The sequence below is a fragment of the Argiope bruennichi genome, chromosome 6 (assembly GCF_947563725.1).
Source record: "Argiope bruennichi chromosome 6, qqArgBrue1.1, whole genome shotgun sequence".
Classification (NCBI taxonomy): Eukaryota; Metazoa; Arthropoda; class Arachnida; order Araneae; family Araneidae; genus Argiope; species Argiope bruennichi.
In genome coordinates this window covers 106658545-106671356 of record NC_079156.1, presented here as the reverse complement: position 1 = coordinate 106671356, position 12812 = coordinate 106658545, and the positions used below count along the sequence as shown (strand labels likewise).

Genomic DNA, 12812 nt, shown 5'->3' with positions numbered 1-12812 from the left:
TATTTTGTTAAAAAATAAAACAAACTTTTAATTTAGAAGAATTTCTTAAAACACAAAGAAATTTTCAGTTTATTAACTAAACATTTTAAATGAACTTCTTCATATTAGATATGAAAGGATATAATGAATTATTTAGGTGCATAATCAAAGATAATAGACTAAAATTAGTTACCATTATTTTTTATTATATTTTAAAACAAAATAATATATTTCATTCAAGAAAACTTGAGTTTATGCTCTAAATGATGATGGATTGAATACATGATCTTATCTAATATATAAAATTCTCGTGTCACAGTTTTCGTTGCCATACTCCTCCGTAACGGCTTGACCGATTTTGATGAAATTTTTTGTGCTTATCCGGTATCTATGAGAATCGGCCAACATCTATTTTTCATCCCCCTAAATGTTAGGGGTAGTCCATTATTAATTAAAAACTAACTTTCCCGCCAAAAAAATCTTTCATTTTTCCCAACGCCAACTTTTCCGCCAAAAAATCTTCCATTTTCCCCATCGCCAAATAAGTAAGGCATCAGTTGTTTTTTTCTCCCAACAGTAATTAGGCTAGGGTTAACATTTTTCGACGGATTATTTCAAACGATTCTGTTTATTTTCTTAATGTTTTATGCATTTAAAATTAAACATTGTTAATTAATCCATGTTTCACATTCATTCTGAAGTACTTTTGAATTAAAATAACACAGAATAAAGGAAATTAAAAATGTCTAATCTGCATAGCGTTACCCCAACTGGCGTAGAAAAATTTACGCATTTGCGTTGACGTAACTGGCGAAGAAAATCCACGCATGCGCATTGTTCTGATTGTTGGCATGACAACCAACGGACGATTTAAATTATTTTTAGGTTAGTTGCATGCTTTTGTAAGTAAAATGTATTTATGTTAGTTATATATTTTTGTATATGCTTATAGTTTTAAGTACATCGTTTTTTAAGTAGATTTTTTTAAACCTGTTTTCGACCGATTATTTTAAACGATTCATTTTATTTTCTTAGTGTTTGATGCATTTAAAATTAAACATTGTTAATGAATCGATCTGTTCATGATGAATCTGAGAAATTTTTGTTGACAAATTCTTGAGATATTACATAAATTAAGAAAGATATTCTTTAGTGACCATAAAGTTTAAACGCGCAGTGACTCTATTATCAGTAATCATATTATTAAAAAAAATGCTTTGTTTCAGTAAAAAATATTATATTAATTGCAGATTAATCATTTACACTGTTATTTAAAGCATAATTTCTACGAGGGGTAACAGAAAATTAGAGAGATATATATCACGCAATAACTGAAGGCCTTTATAATATTATGAGTGAATTATATGACTATCAAAATTTGAAGTTTTAAAATATTTTGCTGAAGAATCTATTAAAGTTGGAATTGCGTAAAATGTTTAATTGTACGACCGAAGTTTTATCCCCTGCTTGGCGAAATTTTTAAAAATCGCAAACAACGGCCTTGCGAAATGTTCAAAAGCAAAGAAGCAGATGTTCAATTATAGTGCATAATAAAGATTGCCAGCTTTGGTGCGTTATCGCAACTTGGCGAAGAAGGGGGTTAAACTCCGGTTAAACCTATTTAATTATTAAAATTTAAACGAACATTAAGATTGGCGAACCGGCTGGTCGCCAAAGGCGGCTAGTACCTTATAAAGTTGATTACAGAACTATTATGCAGAATGAAATGAATGATAAAAAAGTGATGTAAGTTATTATAATAATTAGATTAAAACTTTTCTAGTATTACAATATGCATTTTGTTCTTTGTTAGAAAATATTCAAAATACTTAAACAATTACCCGAGTAAAATATAAAAATAATTCAAGGCAATTATATGAAAACTGGATTAGAAATATGAGCCCTCCCCCCCCCCCTTTAAAAAATATTTTTATTTTCTCGCATACAAAGTGTATAAAAAAAATTGTAATCATCAAAACAATTTTCATTTTATAGCTATCATGTTAAATTATAATTGAATAGCTGGAGATAGATTTCCTCTGAACAAATTTTGTTCAAAATTGACAGAAATCTATATATTGTATACTAAGTTTTATCCTTCTAACTCAAAGCACTTTTGAGTTGGTCTCTGACAAACTAAAAAAAATCCAGAAATATGTTTTTAAGACTCATGGAGGTCTGAAATGTGGAGTTATGTGTCAAAATCTCGAGTTTGAATTTTTTGACAGTTACAATACTTCCTCCATACTTAGTATACAAGAAAGTAAAATAACTTATTGCTATAATTATATTTTAATACTTACAAAGCACATTCTTAAATGTTATTTTTATTCAAAAGTGTTTCCATTATTTTGATAACTATTTGTATATATAAGATTGTAAATATATTTACATCAATGAACTGTCTTTGTTATTTCGCAATACACTTCATTGAGTATTTATTTTTAACCCAACAAAGGATTAAATTATCGAGGAGGAGAGTGAAGGTGTGAAACTTCTTGCACGGATTTATTAATATGATTTATTTTAAATAATTATGGCACAGAATATAACAAGAAGTAAATTATTACATGGAACATTGTACTATATTTTTCATTATTGATAGATATTAATCTTAATTAAAGTTTTGATTTGAAATAAAATGCTATTGAAGAGCTACATACAATCCCCCAAATAAATAATTAGTTGGATTTTTTTTTAAAAAACATTGCAAAAAAAAGTCATGTATTCTTTCTAAAATTAATTACTGCATATATCTCTTACACAATGGACTGGAATTGGTGGTTAAATTTTGCAAAGCAGATAACTACTACTTAGGAATAATTTTTGGTAATGAATTTGAAATCCATGAAATGGCTATTAGGTTTTTGTTGCATAACTGCTTACAGTTGTAGAATAAGGCATTTAAATGCAGTTTAAAGAATACTTTATATATATATGTTACAAAATAAAACAAATGAATGCTCAATTTTAATTGTAATATATCAAAATTTATTTTAAATAGAGACAACTTAATATAAAATATAAATGCAGGTAAGTGACATAATGGGTCAAAGAATGACATGCCAAGGAACATGAATCGAAGAATACAGGTTCTATTCTCTGGCTGGGCTTTTAATGAGCATGCTTTCACAGATAAATCAAATCTGGGCTTTCACCAATAAATAGCTCATTGTAATTAAGCTGTGTTTTGGAAGATAATTTAAGACAAACAGAGCTTAAATATGGACATAAAGCCATTATTTGATAGAATTAAGTCATACTTCTACATGAGGTGTTTCAAGATTGTTACAATTAACAGAATAGGTGACATTTCCTCTTTATAATGGATTTTTTGCAAAACCTGGCATCAGAACCATTATCAAAATAAATTAAAATAAACTTAGAATCTTTAGCTTCTAAGTTTATTTTAACTGATCTGCTAAATATACATTTTTAAAGATAGATCTGCATATATTTCTTTTTTTAAGAATGAATCACTTTTGGTTATATAAAATTAACAAAACACTTTATTTTAAAACAATATAATTGATTCAAGGATTGATTAGGCAAACAAATACATTTCAATAAATCATAACAAGTTTCTTTTCTTCTATATTTACAATAATTTTCACAAACTTACAACTGATAAATGCAAGATACAAATGTCGATTCAGCAAAAAAGTTTTTATTTACATTTTCAATTCATTTAATAAAAACAATCTAAAATTACACAGGAAATATGAGTTTAAAATACAAAAACAAAGCTTTTTATTAAAAAATCATGGTATTAAGCTTCCTAAAGTTTATATATTATTTTTAAAGATTTTTTATGATATGATATAGTGATTGTAATAATGCACTGCTTTTCAAATCAATTTTATTTTTAAAACAGTCTATAGAAATGTCATAATGTTTGATATAAAAAATATCAGTTTATTTAAACATCATATTCTTAATTAATGCAAGAAAAGAAACAAATTTAACAAAACAAATAATATGTACATCAATAAATATGTCTTTTATAAATACGATTATTTTAGCATTATCACTGACAAACGAATCAATTATTTTTGAAGATAATGTATAACAAATGAAATTTAATCATTGCATTAAAATATATTCAGAAATGCTCATAAAATTAGTACTTTTAAAATTTAACAGTAGAGGTTATTCTAATTGAAAATTACTTCAAACATCACAGAGAAATACTGCTGCACAATTTTTTTTCTGCCATGATAATAGATTTTACTAATAGTTTTTATAATTGAAACAAATAATATAAAAGCAAATTTAATATTATTACAAGTATGAGCAGCATTCTGCAAAAAAATATAAAACTCAGTCAGAATTCAGAAAAATCTTACAAATTTTTCATCTAAAATAAATAAATGAGACTGCATATTTATTCAATATTTTAAAAAATACCATGGAAAAACTATTTAAAAGTTATAATAGGAATCCCAGAAAAATTATTTTGACGCATAAAACAAGAATTTTCCCACTTCTCTTAGTAATATAAGCATTAAGTTGTTTCATCCATTATGGCACGCTTTCTCTTTTTATGATTCATAACAAGATTCGCAGTTACAATCTTTTGACTTTTTCGATGCTGCCAGTTCTTCAGATCAAGCAGACTTTTGTGACCCAAATTGAACAGAGCAACTTCTGTTCTGTCCAAATTTGCTGTCAAAACAGTAGCATCTTCTTGTAAGGAATTTTGAGAAGTGTCCATAAGTTTTCTAAAACGATTTCTAAATGTCTGAAAAAAGAATTAAAAATATTTGTTAAAAAGCAATGTCATTCTGTATGTGCTTCAAAAAACACTAATAAAAACCTGAAATTAAATTCAGTAAATCCTGATTATCTATAGAATCAAAAGGTATGGTAATCATGAATAAGTAAATTCTATAAATGAATTACAAAATATGAAAAAACAGTTTTTAAACATTTTCTTATATAATATGCCATTTCTACATATATAATTATAATTTATTTAAAAGAAAAACTTTTTTCCCCATATCAAAACATTATTCAATTCTAGGAAATAAAGAACTAATGTACCTAGAAACAGTAAAAAACAATAATGGAAATCAAATCAAAATTAATCACTCCTTTCCCAATGAGAGAAAAAAGTGAATTTCATCTTCTAACATGTAAAAGATTCCATCTTGCAAACAAAACACAAAGTAAGAAGCTATTTTAGTCACAAGTATAATTCTTTGATCTTTGAGCAATCTTCAATTACTCTAGAACATGTAGAAGTTAATGTCAATATGATGGCTTATTGATTTTTTCTGTCCATGCTGCTGTTGATAATAGTGTTGCGATTATGAGATGCGCGAGGATAGAACCTGGGACCTTGTGGTTAGCAGTCCAGTAACTAAACCTGGATACAAAAGCGTACGCTCGTGTAGCGTAGTTGTTAACTGGATTATATGCTATTCACCACAATAGCAAACAAATGGAACTGAAAACAACTATTAACATATCATCTGGTATTTCAGTGCATATCTTTTTAATGCATAATGTTGAATAATGCATTAAGTTGTGGTGAAATGAACATTATTCATGTAGCATTGTGGGAAAAAAATTGATAAGAAGGGAAGTATTACATATTCGTAAAGCACAAAATGGACTTTTTTTTTTTTTTTGCCACAATACTGTTTTTAAAGTAATTCAATAGAAAGATCTTCAATCAATCAATAAATTAATTAGTGTGACTGAAAATTTTTTAATGTATTTTATCAATTGTTTACTTAATCATCTTTAAAATGAACACTTTTTTTTTTTAAGATACACTTAGGAATATCTAGAAATTTAAATATTATAAGATAAAGCAAAGATTTATGAAATATTTATTTCAGAGATAGTTCAAGTAATATTACTTTTCAGACAGATTTGTAAAAAAACCAGGACTTTTTCAACTATCTTTGCTCAACTCTTTCTCCTGTAATGGAGTCAAATTTTGAAATTCTACAACCATCTTGTTAGTCATTATTATTTACAACAATTTGTTTGAATAAAATTTGAAATGAGCAACTTGTTGAAAATAGTTGTTTGCAATGAAGATGCATCTATTATGAAATAGTATAAATAGATCATCGTCAGATATATCAAATTAAATTTTAAAAGCTTGTTGGTTTATATATTAAAGTTAATACTGATTGAACAATATATGATTGTTATTATTAGTTGTTATTTCCTAAATATAGAGCTCCTTTCTAAATTACTGAAATAATTTCAAATAAACTAAAACAGTAAAAATAAACTAAAGGAGAATAATTTAAAATTATATAATAATCTTTATAACTTAAGACACCATAAGACAGTTTTTAAAAGTCAACCTTATACAACTTGAAAATATTTATAAATTGATACAAAGAAAAAAAAAGCCTTTATATGACAAAAAAGCTAAAAAATGCTTTAATTTTTTTTTTTTTCATTACCTGCTCTGTTTCTCTGTAATATTTTAATTGATTTATTGAAAAAGTATTTCAATATACATAATTTAAAACTGGATTAAAAATAAAACAAAACCCATTAGAAAGTTGTATGGCATTAAATTTAATAAACAATGGAAAGAATAAAAAATTTGAAAAAAGTTAACATTTGTTTTTACTTGATTCCCTAAAAACTTGACCTTCACTGAGTTGCGAGCTGATTTTTAAAATAAATATACCTACTAAAATATTTAACAGTATGTAATCGGACAACATCATAACTAATACTATAAAAAAAAACCCTAAATTTTGTATTTTAAAATGGTACTAAGAAATTTTTTTTTAACAATAATTCCCCTGGAAGATAATGGCAAAAAGTAATAAAGAAAGGTCACAATTTGATTTAATTTTTAAATAAAATTTGAAAAAAGAAAATCTTTGGTACTCATGCAATTTCACAGCATTTAAAGTATGCTTGTGCCAAATTTTAGTTCTAGATTCAATGGTTATTGCGTAGATCAACGGATAGACAGATTTAAAAAGGGAGAAAAAATCTTTATTAGCATTGGAAACTTTTTGTTTGGAACAAAAATTTTATTTGAAAATTTTAAATCAACTAACATTAACACCTCTGACAAGTGTTTTTAAAATACTGACATTTTAAAATACATAAATATTTTTACTTTTATCAGACAATAATAATTTTAAATTCTGAAAACATTGAAATCTAATTGCAAAAGTTTTCTACCATCACTTCAAATGCAGTGGGAAAAAAAAAAAAAAAGAATGGAAATGAAAGAACTTTATTTCCAGAAAGAATTGTATCACAATTAACCCTCAATTGTTTTATATTATAACAGATTTAAAACAAATCAATTATACATTTTTTGGTACTTTTCCGTTAACTGGGCGCAAATGTCGGCAATTGTGGACCAAACGTAAATTTGGCAGAATACTACATTATTTGGCGATTTTTCACTTGCGCCCAGCTAACGGATTGTGAACCAAACACGAATTTGGCAGAATTCTACATTATTTTGCGATTTTTCACTTGTGCCCGGCTAATGGAAAAGTACCCATTTTTTTTTATTACCTGATTTAACATTCGACTTATATCTTCAGAGTCCTGGTGAGCAAAGCGTAGCAAGTACAACCCCAAATGATAAAAATAGGGTCCCATTTTGTGAAGGTCCACAACTGTGGCATCTGCATTTAAAATTTCTCTGTAAGCTTCTCTATAAACTCTTGGAAGATCTGTAACTATTATTCGCCTGCTCTGCAAGGCTTGAGCCATCCACAATGGAATTTCCAATTTTGTTCCTTTTGCTATATCAGGATTGCCACTTGATGGATCCAAAAAACCTTTTCAGAAATTTTTAAAAACAACCGATATTAGTATATGGAATGGAACTCGTGTAATATTAATTCAGATAAATTTTTTGGGAGTTTTAAAACTAATTTATCTTATCCCATAGCAGATATTTCTAAACATTAAATAAAGAAATCCATGCTAAAAATGGAGAATTTTCAATTAAAAGAGAGAGAAAATTGGAAGATCACATTAATTAAAAGGGTTATTAATGATTGAATATTTATCAAAACCTGTATTATTTTTTCATACTACCCAAGATGATAGTTAATCATAATAATATTTCAATAATTTGAATTGCAAGCACAAGTTAATTCCATGAAGATTGTGGCACTTAACACAGGAGAAAATAAATTAGAAATTCAAAGCAAAACTATGCTAGCAAATTCAATTAGATTATTTTCAGAAAAGTAAATAAAAATAAAATTCCTTACAACAATAGTTGTTAAAAAATTTGTAATACTATTTTCGTTTAAGTTCACATAAAACTCCTTTAACTCCTACTGCTTTTGAATACTGAACAATATTATAATTTTAATCCAATGTATAACTTTATAATTCATGCGTCCAATAGATGTAACAAACAATATAAGTATTCACAGCAAAATGTAAAAAAAAATCATAAAAAGACATGTTTATGATTAATAACAAGTTGGAAATAAATTAAAATTGTCTGGCTTTTATTGGTAATACTGAGGTGCTGTTTTTCAAACAAATATTTTTTATTCTCATGGATCAATATTTGAATACTATTTGTTTCAGTATTCTGAGATGACCACTTTTCGACAATTCAATCTCGCTAAGGGGAGAGACGCGGTAGGATGAGCGCATTTCTGGAATTCGTCATTCTTTGACCTTGATTTTTGCTGTATTAGAAACTTTTTTGTTCAATTTTTTTCACATGTATGTGAATATTGTGTCATTTCTTACTGTATTATTTTAATTCAGTCTGCAAGTAATCCACGTTTATTTTATGTAAATATCCCCTCCTTTCATCTTTCCTCTCCCCCCTATTTTGCCAAATTAAACTCATCCTAATGCACAAAAGTGTGGAGGATTGTAGAATCTGTTGTTAAACAATATCTGTTGAGTCTGTTTTGATAAGTAAATGAAAGCTTGACTGATCTGGTTGTGTTTTGCTCAAGTTTTCTTTTTGACTTTTAAATGAATTTCAATACCTCTAGATGATAAAATATACTCAATCTATGAAGGCTTTTATAGCTTATAATGCCAGCTTTTGTTTTCTATAAACAGGATATTACTAACTGATTAGATTTTTCATGCGATTTATTTCATGTAAGCATGAATTAATTACCATTAAAACCAAATTGTACCATGTTAGGTACTGTGTATTAACTGTAAATAATTGCCAGAATTGCGAATCACTTGTGGTAAAGCCTAAATTTCATCAACAGCATGCAGTTAAGTCGAATGTTAGTCAAGGGCATGAATTTAATGCACAAGCACCCAATGTTGTAATTTATTTTCAGCAGATCCTCATTTGTGCAAAATGTGTTTAGAAGAATCAGTTTAATTCTTAAAAAAATTCATACTTAATTATTAAAACTGTGCTATTAAAACTGTGTGTGTGTGACAATTGTTAATATTTAATAAATGCAACAATCGAAGATATATCAATAATAATAACTAGGCAAAAAAAAAAAAAATATTCAACATAATTTTATTTATTAGAATTTTTTTTAAAAATTTCTCTATGAACCACTATCCCTTTCATATTATATATTCTCTTAGCTAATGCATAAATCTCTGAAATCGAAGGTCATTTACCAATTCATTGGAAATGTGATAAACAATATTATATTCTCTTGATACCATACAGCATTCAGTGTTGAACATTTTCGTTGAGATATCATACAATATTATATGTTACCAGGAAAAAGACACAAAAATATGTGCCTCGATATAACATCATAATAAGTTGTCGAATAAATACTAATACCCAGAAATATTTTATACATTTCTTGAAATTAAGCTATTACCATATCTCTGTTAATTTATCTGGATTTTTTTAATGTATTTTGTCTATTATATCAAAATTATACTCTTGTTTAATTTTTCTATCCTATTTCCTCAATTTTATGATTTGAAAAGAAATGAAGAAATTCAAAAACAATGTTTTCAGTAAATTTATTGATAATTTAAAGCCAACTATTTCTTAAAATATAAGCTAAACGAACATATGCAAACCTACTTTGTATTTTATACTTTAGGTCTTATTGATTATTTTCTGTTTCCAACTCTATTCCTATGCGTTTAAGTTAATTCACAAAGTGAAAATCGAATGTGTTCTGATATTTGTAATAAATTCATAACAATGGCAGAAGATGCATCAAACATACCTATATTTCATTTGGGAATTTTACTTGTCGCAAATAAAACATATGATATATATACAGTAGGCAAAATGATTATTTGTACACCACTTTTTTTTAAAGTTTTAGAAACATATAAGCAGCTATTTTATTCATTGAGACGTGCGAGCGTAAGTTTGTTGTTTATTTCTAAGTAAACGAAAAAAATATTTTGAAAATAAAATCTAAATCTTACAAACTTGGAATATTTTTTGCAAAAAGTATATTTGTACACCTATATCTCCAGTAAGTATTACTATCATTTCATGTAATTTTTCACATTATAGTTAATTTTTTGGATAGTTTGTATTTTTTAAACATTGAAGGTTATCTTTTTTAACAGTGAAGGTCACTCGCAGAGAAAAGTTGAGAAATGGCCACGAAATCAAAAGAAGTCTCTTTAGACATAAGAACTCATATTGTTAACCTTAATAAAAGTGGAAAATCTTATCGCGAAATTCAAAAGATGGTTAAGTTACTCTTTACAACTATTGGTTACATCGTAAGAAAATACAAAAATACTGGACGCGTTGAAAATGAAAGCAGGCCAGGTAGCCCGAGTAAATTAACTTCAAGAAATAAACGAAGTATTGTTAAAGCAGCTATTAGAAAACCACTAATTTCTGCTCAGAAAATTGCATATGACCTTCTCGCATCTTCTAACATCAGAGTGACCGCTCTAACAATAAGAAATGTGTTACATAGTGCTGGTTTAAAAGGCAGAACGCCGAGAAAAAAAACCAATGATCTCTGAAGTAAACAGAAAGAAGCGTCTAGAATTTGCTATGAAATACAAAGACAAACCGATGGACTTCTGGAAAAAGGCTATTTTTTCAGATGAGAGTAAGTTTGAAATTTTTTCACCCCCTAGTATCCGAAAAATCTGGCGAAAAAATAAAACAGCCCTTGAAAGTAAAATTGTACTTCAGACCCTGAAACATGGTGGGGGGAAATGTGATGGTTTGGGGCTGTGTAGCTCATGGCGGTGTTGGAAAATTACACTTTATTGACACAAAAATGACAGCTTTAAGTTACATTGATGTGTTGCGGCATAACTTATTAAACAGTGCTAGAAAATTGGGTATCGGTGACAATTTCTTATTCCAACAAGATAACGATCCAAAACACACTGCGATAGTTACTAAAATATGGTTGCTTTATAATGCGCCAAGACGCCTTGAAACTCCACCACAATCCCTGAATATAAATCCAATTGAAAAATTGTGGATGCTATTGGATGCTCAAGTCCGAAAAAAAATATTACAAGTAAAAATAGTTTGAAAGGAGCACTCATGGAAGCTTGGAAAGAAATAGATCAAGAAAACACCAAAAAATTAATAGAATCAATGCCAAGACGTCTTGAAGCAATTGTAAAAGCCAATGGAGTGCATACAAAGTATTAAATTTCTATAAAATAATTATAATTATGTTTAAAATTTGTCACTAAGTAAGTGTACAAATACTCTTTTTGTATAGTTTTTATAAAGTTTCATTCATTAATCAACTAAAGTTTATGTGATTGTTGTTTTGTTGATATTTTATTATTATTTTACCTCACTAGAATATATTTCTGCAATTTTAACTTAGTTACCTTTTTTTTTATTTTGCTATAATATTCCAAAATTGAAGTGTACAAATAAACATTTTGTCAACTGTATATAAAAATACAATAGGAAGGAATTATTACATAATGATTAAAACTTCGCAAAAAAAGAAAAACTTTAATTTTAGATAATACAATAATTGTAAAAAATATGATATATGCAACAGCATTATAAATTGGCAAATTTAAGTTGACGTTCTTCAAAAAGTTAATATATATTAAAAAAAAATATGGTTACATACATAGTTCAAAATATATACATAGTTTATAGCATTAAAAAAATATCCCGAAAATAATAAGTATATGTACCTAATTTATGAACACCGACTTCGAATCTACAAGGAATTCTTTCCTGAGTGGCTAGAATATCATCGATGGAGAAATATTCTTCTTCAGCAAAAATAAAACTTTTTCTCGTGAAATTCATTTGATATTTAGAAGTTTAATTAATCAAGAAAACTTAAAATTCATTAGAATAAGAAGATAAGTATTTCTTCTAAATTAATTTATACATGCTTTGCATTACTGAATTAAAACTCATTTTCTATAAAAAAAAAGTAATTAATTATAAAATTAATGAAATCTAGCGATCATTAAAGTTATTTCTAAATGAAAAGAAACATTGGAATGACGTGAAATCCATTCCGCGGGATTTTTCAAATGAAACGATTCAAGCTTTCATATCAGAAACAGTTATCGATGTATCGTAACAGCGTATATCGTCATGTTTAATTTTGACATCACGAGTCCAGTGTAATAAATCTTTAAATTTATATAAAAAAAAATAAAAAAATCATATGTTGTATTAAAATATATATATATATATATTGCCCTAATAACAAAAGGAATTGTATTGTACATCAATTTATTAAAATATTAAGGATATCTGATTCAAAAATTTTATTAACTGACTACGCCATGATTCTGTATTAATTAACAAAATTGTATCAATATAATAAAAATAAAAATGATTAAAATGAAAAGTGGGAACTTTTATTAGACTCCCCATTAATTGAAATTAAATTTTTGTGGCTTGATTTACTAGAGATTAATATGTTTCTGATTTA

At 27.0% G+C, this 12812-nt stretch overlaps 1 protein-coding gene across 1 annotated transcript; it reads right to left on the bottom strand.

Moving 5' to 3' along the window:
- Nucleotides 1-3990: 3990 nt before the first annotated feature.
- On the bottom strand, nt 3991-12435 carry LOC129971355 (DNA replication complex GINS protein PSF3-like). The gene is made up of 3 exons (XM_056085040.1): nt 12055-12435; nt 7495-7763; nt 3991-4720 (listed from the first exon to the last, which is right to left on the bottom strand). Exons 1-3 carry the CDS (start codon nt 12170-12172, stop codon nt 4484-4486), a joined length of 624 nt encoding a protein of 207 aa, XP_055941015.1. The 5' UTR covers nt 12173-12435; the 3' UTR covers nt 3991-4483.
- Nucleotides 12436-12812: the final 377 nt, after the last annotated feature.